The following is a 21,613-nucleotide window of genomic DNA, read 5'->3' as shown; positions in this document are numbered from 1 at the left end:
CTCGGCTCTGCTACCTGCGTGACCTCAGAGAAGTCATGTAATCTTCCTCATCTTTGTATAAAATGAGGGAATTGGACTAGAAGCACCTAGGTAGCATCTTGGAGAGAGCACTGGACTTGGAGTCAGGAAAACTTGAGTTCAAATACTGCCTCAGATACTTACTAGTTATGTGATCATGGGCAAATCACTTAATCTCTCAGCCTAGTTTTCCCAACTGTAAAGTGGGGATAATAAGAATTACCTCCATGGATTATTGTGAGAAAATGAAATAATATATGTAAAGTGCTTTGTAAGTCTTAAAGCATTCAATACTCTTTTAGGAGATCTCTAAATAGTTTCTTCTTACTCTAAGTTCTGAAATCTCATATCTTGATCATGGTGATGATGAAAGTGATGATACTGTATAAGTACTGAGTTAAGATTATGGACTCAGAAGGTTCAACATTCTATTCATGGCTTAATTAAATGAGACAAAAGATTTGCCTATTAAAATAGATAGAACACTGAATTTAGAATTAAAAACAACTACACTCTGGTGGCAAAGAATCAAAACAGAGAATGCCCATCAGTTGGGTAATGGCAGAATAAGGGGACTATAAATGTGATAGAATATTTTTGTGCTGTAAAAAATATGATAAAGGCAATGGCTTCAGAGCAACTTGCAAAAACATGATTAAATACAGAATTAAGAAAGCAGAAGCAGAAAAAGTTTTACTATAGCAATACTATTGTCAAGACAAAAAAATTTGAAAAATCTAAGAACTGTAATCAATGCAATTGCCAACCATGATTCCAGAGGACTCATGATGAAACATGTTATCCACCTCTTCGTAGAAAGGTAAGGGGCTCCAACTACAGATGGACATTTTTCCTCACATGGTCAATATGAAAAATTGTTTTCCTTGATACACATATTTGTAACATGGGTTTTGTTTTTCTTTCTCAATAGCTGGAGGAATATAGGAGAGAAAAGGCATATTTCCATTTATTGAAATGGAACTATTATGGAAATGCTTGTTTTGTTCCATGAGTTAAAAATAAAATAAATTTTAATACTAAATTTAAATTTTAAAAACATAATTTAATTTAAATTTAATTTAATTTTAAGATTTTTTTCTTTTTCTAGTATAGTGGCAAGCTCAATATATCTCTTTGGCCCTATCTTCAAGACTAAAGAATGTGTTGGTAGAAATTGTAATGCTATAATACAAAATATCATTATTATAATGGAAAAAGAAAAATAAATTTTAATTCTAAGAAAGATTTATAATAATCCCTATATGGTATAGTTTCTAGAACTGAAGGGTTGACAAGTAAACTGGGCATGAAGATTCACCATTTACTGGGAACATTAGGTCAATGACTGCTTATGAAAAAATAGCATTCAATAAACCCACAATGTGATTATGGTCCTTTGTGCCCTTTGTGCCATTCCTATGAAGGTATACATGTACTTTCTGGGAGAAGGCATTATTATATACTTGGCTTCTGAAAGAGAGAAAAAGAGAGAGCAGGGAGGGAGAGACAGAGACAGAGGGAGAGGGAGAGGGAAAGGGAGAGGGAGAGAGAGGGAGAGAAGGAGGGAGAGAGGGAGGGAGAGAGGGAGGGAGAGAGGGAGAGAGGGAGAAGGAGAGGGAGAGGGAGGGTGGGAGGGGGGGAGGAGGGAGGAGGGAGAGAGAGAGAGAGAGATGGTTTGATCTCTTAGGCCCAGAACCAACCAACTAGCAAAATATATAACTTAGCTATGGAAGAAAACCAGAAAAAAAAAGATTAGCTCTTATCAACAAGGTGGTAAATACCAAAGATAATCTATCTCTTATTTTCTGTCTCAGTTATAGCTCTGAAAAAGAGCATAGAAGATCGTGTAATACATTCATCTAACTCCAAGTAGAATTGTACCTTATGTCCCTTTTCCCTTACCCGATTTGTCTAGTACTACCTGCCAGTTTTAGCACTCCTGAAAAAATCCAATCCAACAGATATTTATTCAGTGTATATTATGGATAACTCACTGTTCTAGTGCTAGAGATATAAAGATAAAATGGAAGATTACCCCTGCCCTTCCAAGAACATAACATACTACTAGGGTAATAAAAAATACAAAAAGATAATCTTATTTATTTATTTGTGTTTGTTTGTTTGTTTGTTTGTTTGTTTATTTATTTTAGTGTTTTTGCAGGGCAATGGGGGTTAAGTGACTGAAAGAGAGAGAAAGAGAGAGCAGGGAGGGAGAGACAGAGGCAGAGGGGGAGGGAGAGGAAGGAGAGGGAGAGGTGTCACACAGTGTCACACAGCTAGTAAGTGTCAAGTGTCTGAGGCCAGATTTGAACTCAGTCCTCCTGAATCCAGGGCCGGCGCTTTATCCACTGTGCCACTTAGTTGCCCCCAATAATCATATTTATAAAAATTGGAGGTACAAAAGCACACTAACAACAAGGGAAGGGTCAAAAAGGGCTTCTTCTGGGAGGTGGCACATAAGAGCTGAATCTTGAATGAAATAGAGATTTGAAGATTAAAAAGTGGGGAGTAGGTGCATTGCACAGGACAGAATGCTCTATACAAAGCTAAAAGATGAAATGTTGAGTTCAAACCACATCCATCCAAAGGTCCAGACTGATTAGGACATAAGAGGCTCTGAAGGAGTAAAATCAGAACTAGGCATAGCTTGTGTCTCCTCCTACAAAAGGCCTTTTCTGATCCCCTTAATTGTAACTGTTTTCTACCCCCATTCCCCTAAAGTAATTATAAATATAAAATATTTATGTGCCTATATGTGATTTTCCCTCAGCAAAATATAAGTTCCTTACGGAACATAGAATGCTTTATCTTTGTTTTTGTATTTTTTTGCACATAGCAGGTACTTAAAAATGCCTTCCAGAATTACAGAATCTCATGTAGAAAAGGGAAATCCCAGGACATTTAGTCTAACTAATACCCGAATAAGAATAACACTGTCCTCCTTGCTGTTCCATGAAGTAGACACTTCAGCTTTTAACTCTGGGCATTTCCCTCTGGCTGTCCCCTGTGTCTGTAATGTTGTTCTCCTTTCTTATGTCCAACTATTGCCTTCCCTGTCTCCTTTTAAGTCCTAACTCAAATCCCTGGCAGCTAGGTCACTCAGAGGATAGATAGAGTACAGGGCCTGGAGTCAGGAAGACCTGAATTCAAATGTGACCTCAGACACTCACTAGCTGTATGACCCTAGGCAAGTCACTTAGCTTATGTTTGCCTAATCCACTGGAGAAGGAAATGTCAAACTACTCCAGTATCTTTGCAAAGAAAACCCCATAAAGAGTCATAAAGACAATTGAAAGAGTGAACAACAAAATCCCATTTTCGACAGGAAGCCTTTCCCAGTCTTTTTTTTTTAATTCTGGTGCCTTCTTTCCTTTTAATTTCTTTCCTATTTATCCTGCATATGGCTTGTTTGTACATATTTGTTTGCTTATTGCCTCCATCATTACAGCCTTAGTTTCCTGATGGCAGGGATTATTTTTTGTTTTTGGTTTGTTTTTGTTTTGGGGTTTTTTTTTGCCTCTTTTTGTATTCTCAGCATTTAGCACAGTGCCTGGAATGTAGTGGATGCTTAATAAATGTTTATTGACTTACTGTATCCGTATACCTTCTCAGTCCCTTTCTATTCTATTCTAATGTCCTAAGGACAGTTATTATTCACTTGTTATATTTATTATATATCACAAAGTAGTTGCTAATCATGTAGTGTTGTTGGGATGAATTTCATTAAAAATAAAAGGAAAATATTATTATTAAACCTACCCAAAGTAACAAAACTTAATATAACAGGCTGCTAAAACTATCACTATTTAAAAAGATGCTAGGGGCAGCTAGGTGGCGCAATGGATGGAGCACTGGCCCTGGAGTCAGGAGTACCTGAGCTCTGATCCGGCCTCAGACACTTAACATTTACTAGCTGTGTGACCCTGGGCAAGTCACTTAACCCCAATTGCCTCACTTAAAAAAAAATTTTAATAAAAAATAAATAAATAAAAAGATGCTAGATATAGGTGGATTTTTACCTACCTACTGATGAAGATTTATAATTTCATCAGAAGCATTAAGCAATGCATCCAGGACCATTTCAAACCCATCTTTCAAGCATAATACAGCTAATGATTACCCATTTGTGAATATATGAAATAATTATTTCTCACTTGGTTATTATGTTTAATAATTCCCTTATATTTAATATTGCTAAAGTGTGCCTTTGATCGTAAATTTCCTGAAAACACATACTGTCTTGAATCCATTTTCCCATTTGAACTGCAAAGTGCTGTAGAAATCATTAGTATCAGAATTTCCAATGGCTGTGGCCAATTTTTATATAGCACTTGGATAATCTCTTTGGTTCTAGAGTGCTAGGAATGTGCAAAAGCCCCACTCTGGCTAAAGCTGAAATGTGTACTTCGTGAGATTGCAGCTTCCCTTTCTGAAGATTTTCTTCCTCTTTTCAACAGTAACAATGTAGTGCTGGCACTAGCAGAGTGGCCTAGCTTTTACTTAATTGTTTCCATCTCTTTTTTTATCATACAGGGGTAAGTATTTTAGCATCTCTCCCCCAATATACAAACCAAATGTTCACAAAACATGGGAAAAACAGGAACAGTAATGAATATAAAGGCCAGTTTGTGCAAAAAAAAAAAAAAAAAAAAGAAAGACCATATTAGATAATCAAAAGAGCACTGATTTTGAGCAGAAAGGGACCTCGGAAGTCTTCTAATTCAGCACTGCCTTTTTTTTTTTTTTTAAGTTTTTTTTTTGTCATGCCCCCCCCCCCTTTTGTTGTTGTTGTTTGTTTTGTTTTGTTTTGTTTTTTGGGTTTGTTTGGGGATTTTTTGCTGGGCAGTGAGGGTTAAGTGACTTGCCCAGGGTCACACAGCTAGTTAGTGTCAAGTGTCTAAGACCAGATTTGAACTCAGGTCCTCCTGAATCCAGGGCCGGTACTTATCCACTGTGCCACCTAGCTGCCCCTAGCACTGCCTTTTTTTAATCACTGGAGAAACTGAGGTCCAGCGATATCAGTGATTTGCCCAAGGTCATACAGATATTAAATTACAGAGCTAGGATTTGAACCCACATCCTCTGATTCTAAGTTGTACATTCTTTCCATTGTACCACCTGTTTCTACATCTTAATATGAGGAAGTCTAAATATGTATAGACTCACATTATCATTTCTAAATCATCTTGAGGTAATGGAGGCAGGGAAGTAGTATATCAGGGAGAAAAACGGAGAGGTAGTTCAAATTCTGTTTGCAGCTAGGACAATGGGTTTTGTTTTGTTTCATCTAGAATTTTTAAGCTTAACATGTTCACATATTTATGTAGGATTTTCTAGGCAATTGATGCTTCTAGAAGATTATGATTTCTCAATATCTTACCTAAATGGATGTACTAGTCTTATTGCCAAATTAGAAGTATTAATGGATGAATGAGTGAAACATTTATTGTTTCCTATGTTCAAAGCACTATGCTATGGGGATACGCATAGAAGAGATGGTCCCTGTTCTCAAGGAGCTCACATTCTAATGGGAAAGAAAACACATGTGGAGGATTTCAGCTGTAAGTCAAATGGAAAGATCCCATTGTCCTTAGGGTATAGCAGCAACACAGATGTTAATGCTTCTTTGTTAATGCCATTTCCACTGAAAAAAATTATATCATTTTCTGTTGCTGAAGCTTTTGTCAGTGCCAAGGACTTTGTTGAAAAGAACTTCCTTTTCTGGGTCTTCAGTAACTGTGGCTATAGCTTCTATTAGAGCAATTGCCAGGCTGCTTCTCCACAGCAGTTGCATCCCAGGATAATGGCTGAGTGTACCAGGCTGGAAGCAATGTTCTTCCCAAGAATCTTAGGTTTAAAGTCCTGGGCTGTTTTCATTGGGGTTTGAGGGGTGATGGTGGTCAAGATAGTGGCTGTATTTCGACTTGCCTGGACAGTGATGCCTCTTGTCCTTCTCCTTGGGGTGCTCTGCTGCTTAAACTGGTCTGGCTTGCCTGGCTTGTGGGTCTCAGGTTGTTAGCATTTTGTGGGGTTATCCGGTCCCTTCTCCAAATGGAGGATTGTGGCTATAAGTCTAGGCTAGAAGCAGGTCTGGTAATTTCATCTGAATTATTATTCCCAATGCTCTTGGTCTCAGTGTTCTTGGCTGTCATCATCAAGGTCTAAGAGTAAATGATGGCCAAAATGGGTGGGATGATTTGATTTACCTGGCAGTTGCTGTTTCTTGATTCTCCCTGGGGGGTCTCACTGTTTCAGCTATGAATAGACTGATTATCTAAAAAGTATCTATTAAGTTTCCCACATATGCATCATGATAACCACATACAGACCTCTTTCCCCAAAACCAAAACAGAATATGCAAAAAAAAAACCCAAATCCACAAGCCAGCCAATTCTCCTTGAGTTCATAAATTATAATTAATTAATTCATAATCTATAATTAATATTGCTGCAGACTGATAGAAACAACTAGACACACACTGAATATGCACAAAGTACCAAGAATAATGGATTTGGAATCAGAGGACTTGGGTTCATATCCTACTTCTGCTACTAATTACCTGTGTCACCCTCCAGAGGGCTACCGAGAATAGCCCTCTATTTTCTCATCTACAGAATAAAAGGGATGGACTACACCATAGCCAAGATCTTTTTAAGTCCTTGATCTAATAGATCCTAAATGAGGGCATTTTATGGGGTGGTAAGTTATGAGGAGTCAATGAAGTTTTCTTTTGTTTGGAATGAACCCAAGAAAATGTCTTGCTTCTCTTTTGATTAGTGAGAGGCCACTTCATGAAGGTAGTCGATTTTAGTAGGCAATCAAACAAAGCAGATGTCAGAGTTTGGCAATGCAGATGAATGATAGCAGATCACAGAATTTTATATTTAGGAATCTAAAGGGACTTCAGAGTTCTCCTGGGTCAAACCCCTTGTTTTATAAATAAAAAGACAAGTTTAAGTGATTTTCCTTAGGATGCACGGGTAGTAGATGAAACTGTGAAGATTTAAGCTCAGATCTTGAGCTCCAAATCCATTTCTCTTTCCATTGCAAGAAATTGCAGACTCCAAGACATAGAGAATGAATGGCTTGGAATAACTGTTTCATATTTTCCTAACTGTATAATAGTTAGTATTCATAGAACGCTTCAAAATTGGTAAAATACTTTGCATATGGCATCTCAATTGAGCCTCATAACAGCCCTCTGAAGTAAATACTTATATTATTTCAACTTTACAGATGAGGAAACTGAGGTGGGGGAGGGGTAAAGTGACTTGGCTAAGACCATGCTGCTAATAAATATCTGAACCAGAACATGAACTGAGGTTTTATTGACTCCAGAAACAGCACTCTAGCCACCATGCCATCTAGGTAGCTATATGTGACTATTTTTCACAAAGGGTCTTACTTGTAAATTCTGTATAGATGGACTAGGTAGTACATGACTTACGAGAATCTTCCACTCTCATATTATTGTCTAGGTACAGGTAGGGAGAGGGAGAGAGAGATTACAGGAGGAAAGAGAACTAGTACATGAAACAAAATCTCATTTACTAAAGTTCTTCTCCTCATCAGACCTTCCACATCTAATAAAACATGACATTTTTGTCTGATCAGAACCTTCTCTCATTTATCCTCTTCCTCATATCAATTCTAATGACTAGAGAAATAAAGCCAACAGAAAGGCCACAAATTAAATTATTATCTTTCAAATAATAGGGAGTAAAGATGAACAAAAAAGATCGCCCCCTCTACAGAAGCAAACATCTTCCCCCTTCAAGGGAGCGGGGATTTCTAGTGAAGCCCAGTATAGCCTTATCTGCTCCCACTCCTTCTAGCAAACCTGCCCATTTTTGCAGCACCCTAGGGCATAGGCAGAATTGCACCCTTGGAAATTCACTATCACTCTTTTTTTTTTTTTTTAGTGAGGCAATTGGGGTTAAGTGACTTGCCCAGGGTCACACAGCTAGTAAGTGTTAAGTGTCTGAGGTCGGATTTGAATCCAGGTACTCCTGACTCCAGGGCCAGTGCTCTATCCACTGCACCACCTAGCTGCCCCATCCCCACTCTTTCTCAAATATTCACTCTCTCTTTATTCATTGTTTTCTTCTGACACTTATAAATACAATCATGTCTATCTCATCCTTAAAGAAAAAACAAAAACCTTACTAGATCCTATCACCTCTGTCAGCTATGATCCTATATTTTTCCATCTCTTCTAGGTAAAATGTAATATAAAATCCATAGTTTGCTTTGATATTTCTCCTCTCAGTTCTAAACCCAGTTCAATCTAGCTGTTGACCTTATTATTCAAATCAATCTACATTCTTCAAAGTTACCAATGAACTTGGACTGTTAGTTAACAAATCTTAGCCTTTTCTCTAGCTTTATTTATTCATTGCACAATATTTGATTCCATTGACTGCCTCCTGTTCCTTGATGTTCTCTATTTTAGGTTGTTATGACACAGCTCTCTTGGTTCTCCTTTCTATATATTCTCTCTTCAGTCTTCTCTGATGGACCTTCATTCATGTTATGTTCATTAACTGTGGGCTCAGATGTGAGAGGAAAGGCTGTGACTCTCAGAGCTCCCAACAGATCTGTCCACATACCACCAAAAAATGACATGACAACTCCTGGAACAGCAGAACCCACAAAATAACAGACTGAGATAATTTTCCAGTCAAAGATGAATTAGAAGTTCAGCAGGAGAAGTATGTTATACCAGGGTGAGAGAGGAGCTCAGCACATGGCCAAGATCCAGCCCCAGGCAGGACATGCCTCCAGAACTTCGGAATCTTCAGCATCAGTGGCTTCTTCTGAATCTCGGCTCATGGACTGGTGAGGAGTCCAGCAGTTGTCTGGGGGGAAATAGTGGGGGTCTCTTCAGAAGCAGAGACAGAGCACATTGCCCAGGAAGTGGATGTGAGTGGTAGAGGCCCAGTAGAGGAGGGACATGGGCATGTGAAGCTTGTGGACCACAGAGAATCAGATTTCAATCAGATTTCTATTTCTGGGTTAAAGAGCAAGCAGGCCCTTGGTAACTTACAGGCCAGGCAGGTTGAGAATGAGGCTCTCCTTAAATTGTACCACCTGGGACCTCCTGAAGCTTGGGACAGTGTGTCCTGGAAACAGTGCTCCACTTTAAGAAGGAGTTAAAAGCCAAGATGAGCAGGCAGAGAAAGCAGCAGACCATCGAAAGTTTCTTTGGTGACAAGGTAGACCAAAATATACCCTCAGAAGAAGATAATAACAAAGTCAAAATGCCTGCATCCAAAGCTTCCAAGAAAAATATGAATTGGTCTCAGGCCATGGAAACACTCAGAAAGGACTACCTATCTCTATGTTGATGATTTCCAGATTTATATAGCCAACCCTATTCTCTCCCAAGTCCTGGTCCTACAGAACAACTAACTGTTTCTTGAATACTTAAACCTAAATGTCCCAGAAGCATCTCAATCTTAACATGTTCAAGACAGAAATCATTCTCTCTCCCCATAAATCCATCCCTATTCTGAACTCCCTTACTGCTGTTGAGGGCATCCCCATTTTCCAGTCAATCAGTTTCCCCTTAGTGTCATTCTCAACTCCTCACTATGACTCATTACACATATACAGTCCACTGTTAAATCTTCTTTCTTCCATTACAACTTCTCTATAAGGCATCTGCTTCTCTCCATTCATATTAGTTCATGACCTCTTCACCTCTCACTTGGACTACCACAGTAGCTTTCAAAATAGTTTCTCTGCCTTGTCTCTTCAATTGTATCCATCCTCCATATGGCTGCCAAAGTAATTTTCCTAAAACATAGGTATGACCATGAATCCCCACCTCCATCCTGCTTACTACACAATTAAATCCAGTGGCTCCCTATTACCTTTAAATGTAAATATAAACATAAAACTATTTGTTGTCTCTTGCACAAGGTGCTTCATATTCTCTTTCCATGCATTTGCACTGGCTGTCCCCTAAACCTGGAATGCCATCCTAATTCATTCTTGGGTTTTAGAATCTCTGGCTTACTTGAAAACTAAGCTTAAAAATTTTCTGCAGGAACCCTTTTCCAGTCATCCCAAGTCCTAGTACTTATTACTCTCCAAGGCAGGGGTTAGAGCCCACAAACCCCCAAGGGGCCTAAGGATAGTATAAATATAGCATATATAATATACTATAAGCATATATACATCACAGATAGATAGATATAGATTATATAGATATAGTATAAGAAATATATATACATACACACATCTACATATATGTATATGTGTATGTGTGTGTGTGTGTGTGTGTGTGTATATATAGATATATATATATATATGGTGGCAGGGTCTCTGAAATTGGATGGAAAAAAATTGACCATTTTATATGTATTATTCTCCTTTTACACTGTACCTCAAGAAATTAGCACAGTTTCTAACATGCAGTAAGCATCTAATAAATACTTTCTAACTGCTTCTATTCTATAGGAGCCTTGAATGCAAATCTCCACTTTGATACTTACTAGTAAGTCGCTTCACTGCTGTGAGCCGCCATTATCTTATCTGTACAATATACCAATTGAAATAAATTGCTAAATAATCTAAATTATCATTATAAATAATACAATTCTTAAATATATTTTATTAAATTACATTAATCATAGTATAATTATAATAAATTATAATAAATTCTAGCTATAATGGCCATGTTCTTTTTTTTTTTTAAATGAGCATTAGTATTTTTGATTCTTAGCTTAATGGGTTACCACAATAATCAATTCATCAATATGTATTTATGAAATACCTATCATATGCCAAGCACTTGCCTAGGTACAGAACATACAAAGATAAAAAATGAAAAGTCTTTGCACTCATAGAATCTGACAATATGATATAGCTCTATGTGTATACAAGACACATACAAAGGATATACTATGAAAGCCCTTTGTAAATGTTCAAAAAATAAAGAAATTTGAGGGATCGCTCTGAATGTTATACCCTACCCCCTTACAGATACACTCTTGTTTTCTTTCTCCTTTTCATGATGAGCTATTTGGAAAACCTGGAAGAGGGGGAATTAAAAGACTATGGGGAAGTTTGGCATATTAAGGCTTCAGGTGCTGAAAGCTGTCATAGCAACTGTTGTCAACATTAGGAAAAATGGTTGAGTAGTTACATACATATCATTAAATTCGTGAGAATTAGACAAGGTTGCTAAATGGATTTTAAACCCAAATGAGTTTGGCTGTGACATTCAATAACCCACAATCTCTGCCCTACCCCCAAAAAAGCATTATAGAATGAGTTTTCGGAAAGAGGAAAGGGCCTTGGACTTTGGGACCTGACTCTGACTTTTCATCTGTGGGATCTTACGAAAATCTCTTAAATGATTTATAAAATGATAATGGCTCCATAGGCCGGAGGTTTGTCAAAACGTTTTTAAAATTGTCACTATATACATAAGCTTCTAGTATAATATTCACCAATAACAATAATGATAACATATTGCAATTTGTGATCTTTAAAAGGTTAGTAGAACCAACAGAGATGCCCATAGCAACCACTTAGTAGCAGAGAACATAAGAGCTGGGTAGTAGAGATAGTCAAGTTCAGTGAGGAGCTGACTCATCTGGGCAAGGAAGTGACATAGCCCAGAGCTAACTTTCTATCTCCTTCATTCTGGTTTCTGCCACATGCCAGCAAGGGAGAGATAAGTAAGGGAAGAAAAACCCATTCACTTTCTTGGAAAGTTGACTGATTCACTAAGTGGTAAAGTGACTTACTTAGGGTCACATAGCGTTGATGTGCCTAGGAGGGACTTGAACCCAGATCTTTCTGACTCTAAGACCAGTTCTCTGCTATATGTAAATCTTGCAATAGGAGATATAGCAATACAAGAAAGGTTCCATGAATTGGGTCCAATTTACTACAGAGCTTCAAATGAATATGTTTCAGTTTATGATGTAACAGATGAGAATTCATCTCAGAAGGCTAAAAAAAAAACTTTTGTAGGAAATGTTGGGAAATGAAATCTGTTAATGAGTCTTGTGTCCATTTTACAAATAAGAGAAACAAGGATCAGCTATTCACTTCTTATGTGACTTTATTAAGTCACTTAAATCCTCTGATATTGTTTTCTCATCTGTCAAATGTGAAAGGTAGACTAGGTAATCTTTTAGCTATAAATCTTTTGTTTTGTTTCTTTTTGAATAAAAGTATTTTATTATTTTCCAGTTACTTGTAGAGATAGTTTTCAACATTTGTTTCCATAAAATATCCAATTTCAAATTTTTCTCTCTCCCTCCCTTCCCTCCCCTCCACCCCTCCCTTAGACAGCTGGTAATCTGACATAGGTTTTGTGTATATATATATATATATATATATAATAACATCAAACATATTTCTGCATTAGTCATGATATAAGAGAAGAATCAGAGCAAAAAGGAAAAACCTCAAAAAAGAAAAACAGCAGCACCAAAAACAAAAGAAATAGTATGGTTCAATCAGCATCCATACTCCACAGTTCTTTTTTTTCCCCTGGATTTGGAGATCCTTTTCCTTTATGTAGCTCTAAATCTTTTATCCTGAATTTTTGTAGTAGATACATAATCTCCTAGAACCTATGTCTCCTAACCATTAACCTGTGACAAAGGACAGCCTCCTTACTCCTTTCTACCAAACCCTATTCTGTCCTTTATTTAGGTGCATTCTTTTTTGTTGTTTTTTTTTTGGGGGGGGGCAGGGCAATGAGGGTTAAGTGACTTGCCCATGGTCACACAGCCAGTTAAGTGTCAAGTGTCTGAGGCCGGATTTGAACTCAGGGAATCCTGAATCCAGGGCCAGTGCTTTATCTACTGCGCCACCTAGCTGCCCCCTATTTAGGTGCATTCTTGCAACAATTCCAATCCAATGTAAGTTCCTTGAGAACAGGAAAAGTTGTTGTTGCTGTTGCTGCTGCGGTTGTTGTCATTGTCGTTGTTTTGTACTTTGAATTCCAGAACCTAGAATAGTATCTGGCAATAGTATTTACTTAATGAATGTTTTATGAATGAATGAATATTGCATTTTCCAGGAACACCTATGGGGTTTGCATAAGACAACAAAGAGAGTACACAATCACAATGATGCATCTCCCAAGCCATACTACCTTCTGAGCCCTCTGAGTAAGACTTATCTCTTCCATTCTCCTCTTCCAAACAATTTTGCTAAAGTCTACTCTGCTTTTAATCTTTTCCCAATCATCCTGTTGGGCTACTGCATAAATATAAGCAAGGGACACAGGAAAATCAGTCTTATGGGGAGTGTAGAGAGGGAAGAGGACAGCAAATGGTGCTAAAAGCATCATCAGATTGTAATGGGTACACAAATGCCTGCCTCTTTAACTGCCCTATTACCAAATTTTAAGTTCCGTAAAAGCAAGGCTATCTCTAACTCTCAGAATCAAGTACAGAGACTGTGTACCATGTGGGTACTTAATAAATCATTGGCTAATAAATATAATTCCCTTTGAGACATTCCACCATACCAAGCATTCACTCATTAATCCTCTGAAGGCCAAAGGAAGGAGGGGGAGAGGAAATGATGCTCCTACTTCACTGAGAGTGAGAATCCTGAAGCAAAGAAATTAATTCTTTAACTAAGGTCTCAGGGGTGCTCCCTGGTGGAGCAGGGAGGGCAGAATCTAGATCTCTGCACAGGTGATAGTTGACCAAAGGCCTGGAACACTGAACTTCTGCTACTCTCAGGGTACTGTTGCCTTTATAGCTTTCTTCTATTACGAATTTCCCTACATCCTTCTTGTATTCTCATCTTCATTGCTGTATCTTTTTTTCTCTTCTTATTCTTTTATCTCCTCTCTGTCTTTCTGTCTTTCTATTTTTACTGTCTCTATTTCTCCATCTCTTTTCCCTCTGTCCTCCCTCCCTCACCTTTTCCCTTTTTCTCTTTCCCCTTTTCCTTCATGCTTTATTAATCCTCATCTAACCAGCACAAACTGTAGAAATAGAAGCAAGGTATATATTTAAAAAGTATTTTGCAGTTGTGCAACAAATTTGTACATTTTGATGTCAAAGACATGATCACTGTTGAGGTGATCCCTAAGAAATCAGAGAATTTACCTAGTAAAAGATAGCAATCTTCCATAAGAAGTAGCAGATTTTAGGAAAGATGAGAAATATGATTTTGTACCAATCAGAAATAGAAGCAGTGGGAACAGATCAAGGACAACTCTCTTGACTACTTTCATTTCTGTTTTCCTGTTCAGCTCAGTCCAATTAGGCATGGTTAATAATCACAGTTACAGAAAGCCTTTCAGGACATATTTAGCACTCCAGGAAAGTGAATGTCTTTTCCTTACTTATCTCTCCTTCCCTAGCATCTACAGGGGGCCAGACTGCAGGAGGTCAAAAGTTATCCCTGGAATGAGTTGGAGAAACTTTTCATTTTAATGATAAACCGTTTGTGAGACAATCCTGCCAGCAATAGAAAGTGGATGGATTTTCTGCATTGCTATGCAATTTATTTCCAAAGGGCCTTTAGATTTGGATATATTTGGAATGGAAAAACAGAAAATTCAAGGACTTCTGAACCTACACCAAGTTTTTTGCATGTTTATAGCAATGTGTATATTTCAAAATTCAAAGTCACCTTCTCCTAGATCAAGCAAACCCTACTACATTTTTCCACTTACCAAAAATCTTTTTTTAAAAAAATTGGAATGCACATACACTGCTCACTCAAAAGGATTTTCTGGGCATCAATTATGAGCCTACATTTTGGCATTTATCTAGAGATAGACATTAATAGCTTCTAAAAACCTTTGAATGTATCAAGTTAAAAGTCTATGCAAAACTCCTCTTTGTTCAGTGCTGACCTATGGATTCAAATGCTTATCTGGAAATAATACATGTTTAAAGAAGCCTGAGGGATAAACAATTCTCAATCTGGGCACTTAGGTCATCTGAACAAAAGGGATATAAGTCAGAATGATTAACAAATTGCTCCTAAGAGAAAAGATTTATGCATTTCAATGAGAGCTTTACTGTACTTTTCTCTTGACTCTCCTCCCTGTACATCCCCCCCCCCACCTCACTCCAATTGAACAGATGCAGCATAAACATGTCAAGATGTTTAAGGTTGAAAATCACTCCAAGTCTATATGTTCTCACACAAAGAGACCAACAAAATGTTTCACAATGAATAGCATCTAGCTGGGAATGATAAATTGAGGGTCAGTGCAGAAAATTCAGCCCATAAGCGAAAGTCAATGTGGTCAATTTGCCATAGAGAACATTGATCTAATGCTTTTCTAACACCCTGTAGGCAAATGCCCCATTTCCTTCATTTGATAAAAATGGAGAAATTCCCTGGCTTCCTACTCCTTCCACCAAGAAAGTTGTAGAAAAACTGGCCCATTTGATAATAGTATTTCTTCTCAGTTGATAGCCCATTCATATCTACTTTTTTTATCAACAACTTCCTGAATCTTATTCATGAAGAAAATGATGAATTTATTTAAGTAACTTCACAACTTTATTTCCTAGTACTTGTTAGAGAGAGGCTAGATAGGTTTCTGTGTAATGTAGTTTTGTGAAGGATAGAATAAAATATCTATATAATTACAGCTATTTTCAAGTGTTGTATCAATGGGTACTGGCACAATTAATTCATTGACATATCTAAAGAGTCAAACTTCTATTTATAACTAATATCAATTTAGTTGCCAGATTTGAATAAGTTAGATTTCATAAGGTTGTTCCTATTTTTTGTTGTACTTAATTCCATTTTACCAAACATTTGCTTGAAATAAGTTGGTTCTGTGTTGAATCTTAGGGACATTTTGTATATGCAAGAAGTTTCATTGTGATTGAATTTGTTATAGAGGAAGCTCAAGAACACATGTATATATGTGGCCTGTGTCCACAAAGCAGTACAACTACGTATGGCTTAGCGAAACTAGTCTTATCATTTTGCCTTTAATTAGGTAATCAGTCAATAAGCATGAATTAAGTGTCTACTGTATGCCAGGCACTGTGCTGAACTCAGGGGACACAAAGGAAAATAAAAGATAATCCTTGCTCTGAAGGAGCTCACAGTCTGATGGGAAAGACAACATGCAAATAACTACATGCAAATGAGCTATAAACCAGCTCAATTGGTGATAATCATTAGAGGGAAGGCACTAGAATTAAGAACACTGTTGTGTAACATGAGTGTGTAAGACACATATATCACTAGCAGTAGCCAGGCAATTTATCATAGATTAGATTTTTAAATGCTATCATGCTGAAATGTATGGCAAAGTTAGGAGAAATAAAAACATTGCATACTCTATATAAGATGTCAAAAGTATTTTAATATTTATTTGCAAATGCCCTTAGCTCAGGCTTAGTTATTATTCCAGAAGAATTTTTTGGTAAGAATAACCCTAAAAGAATACAACTTAAAAAAGAGAAACCTCAAAGTAAAGCAATTTCCATAAAGAGAAAAAAATATTCACTTACCTGGATCTTCTATAGTTAAGTTCTTCGTTAACCATTGCACAATGTCTGACCCTATAATAAAATGTAAACAAATATGAACATTTGTGCTTCTTCAAGGACTCAAACTTTCAAACAATTCGTTAGCTAGTGACTTGTTTTTGTTTTGGTTTGGCTTTTTATAAAAACAAATCAATGGTTGTGCCATTTATAGAACTACAAAAAGAGAAAGTAGAATGATTTGGGGACAATTATGATAAATTTAGCTTAAATTCAGTTTTCTATTCTAAATCAGTCCAACAAGCATTTATTAAGTAACTATTTTGTGCTAGGGAATGTGCTAGTTTTCGGAATAATTCATTTTTAAATGAGAGAAAATAGATGATAATTGCAAAACTATGACTATTAAGTGTTACTGTGATCTTGGGAATAGAATTCAGTTCCAGAACTAGATTCTATTATAATTTCTGCCAGAGTCTTGGTCTGTGATCTTAGTCACATTTTTGACCTTATTTACTCTTCTGCACAACAGGAAAACTGTAAAAGTCACCAGTAATATACTTCAGAGACATCCAAAATGATTAAAATAGCAGTGTTCATAAAATAATTCCTGGTACTTTGGTGAAAATACTGCTACAGTAATATCCCACTAAATACAACCCTAAAGTTGAGTTCCAACCCTTTGGCTTGCCCCTAGAGATTGTCCCCATTAAAGGTTTTTGTTCTTCACTTGGTTTGTTAAATATCACAGAGCCTCATTAAGAACAGTAGAGAGCAATTTTACAAGGGCTGTGTCCCTAACATTAAAAAAATGAAATATCTAATTGCTGCCCTTAGCTACTTCTGCAACATAAAAAGGAATCAGAAAAGGAAATTTAGAAACCTTGAGAGGATTTTTTTTTAAACTTTTATCCAATTTCAAATTCAAAGTGAGTGTGGCGAAGTACAAAGAATACTGCAGTTAGAGTCAAGAGGTTTCTGCTGTTTTACTTTGTGGAAGTCACATTCTTTCCATTCCTCATTTTCCTAATCTATAAAAAGATGTTGGTCTTGATGTCTTTGTGTTCCATTCTAATGCTATAGCCCATGATTCTATTAGGTTAAATCACTCTTCCTTTAGATGTTCTACTCCTCAAGTCTCTTGAACAAGGGGAATCAAGGATTTGATGCCTGAATTCTTAGTTTCAAGCTCTAATCAGTTATGTTTTTCTTTTATCCCCTTGTACTAGGGTTCTGTTCCTCTTGGAAGATTAGTTATCTTTCTTTCCTTTCTCTTTTTATCCTTTCCCTTCCCTTTTTCCCCTCCTTTCTTCTCCCTGCTTCAGAAAAAAATGGCTGCCCTCATCTGAGAATTTTCATTCCAAATAAGATCATGAATTAGGTAAAGGGATTCTTGGGAAGGAAAGAGTTTATTCCTTTTCCTATCTCAATTCCACGGTTTTTCTGGGGCATCTAGGAGGTACAGGTTTGGAGTCAGAAAGAGGTCAAATTTGACCTCATACATTTACTAATTATGTGAACCTGGGAAAATCACTTAACTTCAGTTTCCCCAATTATAAAATAGAGAAAATAATAGCATCTACCTCACAGGCTTGTTGTGAGGAAGAAGTGAGATATTTGTGAAACTCAGCACAGCACACAGAACATAGGAGGCACTTAATCACTCTTTGTTTCCCCTTTCCCCCTTTCCTCTGGACCCCTTTGTTCTTATTCTGAATCTAGGTGTACTCTCTCCCCAACTTGCACCCTTTCACCAAGTAAATGGTTTCTCTGTTGGCTTGGTAGCACCATCTCTGAATAGATTCCCACAATTCTGCCTGACTCTGTGATTGATCCTCTGTCTCTGTGGTGGCCCACTTTAGTTTTTATTGAATTAAATTTTTCTGCTCATGAAAATATCTTCTATTTCTAACTCTACTGCAATGGAAGTAACTGTTGCCTGTACCATTCTTTTACCTAAGGTTGTATTTTTGATGATGTTATTATTGCCATTAGATGGAATATAGCTGTCTTAATTTCAAAGGAAAGTACATTTTTTCAAATTTGGCAATCTTTTTTCTAAATACTATGAAAAATTTAATATCCCATATTGAGTTTAATCTTGAGGAGCTTTTAATAAAGCTTTCCATGTGGTTGATCAGCCCATTTTGTCTTTACAAGACTGCTCCCTTTAAAGCTGTCTCTGATTCAAATGCAATTGAGAAGATGGATTTATCCAGACCCTGAAGGAAGTTTTAATGTAACCAGCCGTGAGACTTCAAAACTCCAGCTCTGTAGGAAGGGAGTGAAATCACACACAAAAGCACAATGATTATAAAGTGTGTTCAGCCGTATGCCTTCAATTACCGTGTACAGGCATCTGTACTTCCTGAGGCATGATGTTGCCTTTTAAAAAACATATTTCAAATATTTGGAGCTCTGCTTTTCAAACAAATGGGTAGTCATGCCTGACCTATGTAGGCTCCCACGTGCCTAAATGTTCAATCCCAACCTCTTCCCCACCTAAAAAAAGACACATTTTAGGTTAAGGGATCCTTTAGGGACTGTTTGTAGGCAGCCATGGAAACTCTCCATGCAGATGGAAGGATCCAAATACTGGTGCCAGGACTATAAATATTTCAAGTTGTGAAACATGCTAACAAATGGCCTCTAGGGAGTTGAGGAGGGGGTTTTAGGGGTTTTTTTTACATCAATAAACACCAAAAGTAAAATTTTCAAAAGATTTTTTAAATATGGAGGACAGAAACTTTTCCTCTCATACTATGCTTTTAGTTATTTCTGACATTTGTTCATGCTCAAATTAGTTTTAAAAGAGACAGTTTAAAATTACATGCCCTTCTATAGAATTTGGCATCAGAAATAGATTTCTGGTTATTCTTTGATAACGTCAATATATTTCAGGTTGTTTCAAAGGAAAATCCTATGTGTTTAATTGTCTCACTATACATTATTCTTTCATTATCAAAGGTATCCTAGCACTTCACCTATTTTGCACCTTCAATAGGAAGAACAATAGAAGATGAGGAAAGCATGGATATATCAATAGGGATTCAGTGCAAAATGATCCAGAGTGGTATGTGTATGCATTTTTGTGTGTGCATGTGTGTGTGTGTATGTGTGTGTATGAGTGTTTGTGGATTACAATAGTTCAACAATGTACAGTCTTACAATGGAAGTGATCTTCCTTCATTAATAATATGGTCTCCAAGGTTACTATATTGTATTTGCTAGCTCTGATGATGTTTGCTCAGTCTTTATTCTTCTTGAAATCTTTCTCACAGCACAGCACTCTATTCTCCTAGATGATCCCCCTTCATTAGGTTTGCATAGTGTTGCTCTCTCTTGGTTCTTCCATCTGTCCTCTTTGTCTCAATCTCCTTCAAATCTATATACCATGCATTAATTGTATGTCTCTTCCACTCCCAAGGCCATGTCAGTGGTCCATTTCTTATCTCTCTAGGTGATCTCATAAGCTCCTATGGCTTCAATTATCTCTCTACAGATGATGCCTGTATATATTTATCAAGCCCAGGTCTCTCTCTTAAATTTCAGTTCCACTTCACTAGCTGCCTATTGAATATCCCCAAATGGATATCCCATGGGATCTCAAATACAACAGATAAAAAGTAAAACTCATTACCTTCTGTCCTAAATATTATCTTTTCTCAAAATTTCCCATTTCTTTTCAAGGCACACATTATTTTTTTTTATTTAAGATTTCTTTTTTTTTTTTGCAGGGCAATGAGGGCTAAGTGACCTGCCCAGGGTCCCACAGCTAGTGTCAAGTGTCTGAGGTCGGATTTGAACTCAGGTTCTCCTGAATCCAGGGCCAGTGCTTTATCCACTGTGTCACCTAGCTGCCCCTTCAAGGCACACATTATTAATTCAAGTCACCCAGGTTCATGACCTCTGAGTCACCTTTAATTTTCCCTTTTCTTCAGTTATTATTTCCAATCAGGCTTCCTGTAGAAGGTGGAACAGTGTGAGATATAAAATGGATCATTTTGATTATGATCAATCAAAAGGCTTTGTACACATAAAACAAATGTAGCCAAGATTAGAAGGAATTTTAGCTGATGGAAGGAGGGCAGCTAGGTGGCACAGTGGGTAAAGCAACCAACTTCCAAAACAATTTTCCTATACTACAAGTCTGACCATGACGCCTTCTCAAATTCTTCAATTGCTATCTATTATCTCTGGGATGAAACAGAAACTTCTCAACCTGACATTTAAAATGCTTCAAAATATGGTTGATGGAAGACAGGGAAGCCACTAAGTGGAAGTGAGAAGGAAAAGCTTTCCAGGAATTGGGGACAGTCAGTGAAAAAAGACAAGACATGATGAGATGGAATGTCTTGTGCATGGAATAGCAAGAAGGCCCGTGTCCATGGAGTATAGAGTATATAGATAGACAAGAGTAAAGAGGTAGGGGGTCAGCTAGGTGATGCTTTAGATAAAGCACCAGCCCTGGATTCAGGAGGACCTGAGTTCAAATCTGGGGCTCAGACACTTTATACTTACTAGCTGTGTGACCCTGGGCAAGGCACTAATCCTCATTGCCCTGCAAAAAAAAAAAAAAAAAAGAGGAAAGAGGTAGGATTGAACCAAGTTACGAATGGCTTTAAAAATGAGAGGATTTTATATTTGCTCCTAAAGGTAATAAGAAGTCACTAGAATTTGCTGAGGGGATGACATGGTCAGATATGTACCTTAGGAAGATCACGTCGGTAGTTGAGTGGAGGGTGGCCAGGTCATCATCTACTATATGCCGAGCGAGTTGTTATTTGTTTTGTTTTTTTTAAAAACTAGAATTCTGCCCCAAATCTTCCTATACAAATACTCAAAACTATAAAACATTTTATTAGGATATATGGAATCTTGGCAGGTTGATATGCCAAGATTCCATGTATCCTCATAGTCTATGGTGAGATTTCTCTCACCATCCAGCCTGTCAACAACAAAACTGAACAAAATGCTCCAGATGGGATCCTACTAGGGGAGAATCCAGAGGGCTCATTATCTTCTGTGTTCTGGTCACTCTAAAGCAACCTTAAATTCTCCTTATTTTTTGACAACCACATCACATTGTTGACTAAAATTGGCCTTCAAAGAAAGGAAACCCCTCTATTATACATTAAAAT

General features: G+C 37.2%; 1 protein-coding gene across 6 annotated transcripts in view; it reads right to left on the bottom strand.

Moving 5' to 3' along the window:
* The window catches only part of RGS7 (regulator of G protein signaling 7), a 667,489-nt gene that overhangs the window by 221,711 nt on the left and 424,165 nt on the right, over positions 1-21,613 (bottom strand). For all 6 annotated transcript variants that reach the window (XM_044002222.1, XM_044002224.1, XM_044002218.1 and 3 more), the window contains exon 4: positions 16,497-16,547. In XM_044002222.1, the coding sequence (XP_043858157.1) occupies positions 16,497-16,547 (51 nt within the window). The remainder of the gene's footprint in view (positions 1-16,496; positions 16,548-21,613) is intronic.

Source organism: Dromiciops gliroides, chromosome 4, assembly GCF_019393635.1.
Source record: "Dromiciops gliroides isolate mDroGli1 chromosome 4, mDroGli1.pri, whole genome shotgun sequence".
Taxonomy (NCBI): Eukaryota; Metazoa; Chordata; class Mammalia; order Microbiotheria; family Microbiotheriidae; genus Dromiciops; species Dromiciops gliroides.
This window is presented reverse-complemented; position numbering and strand designations above follow the sequence as displayed.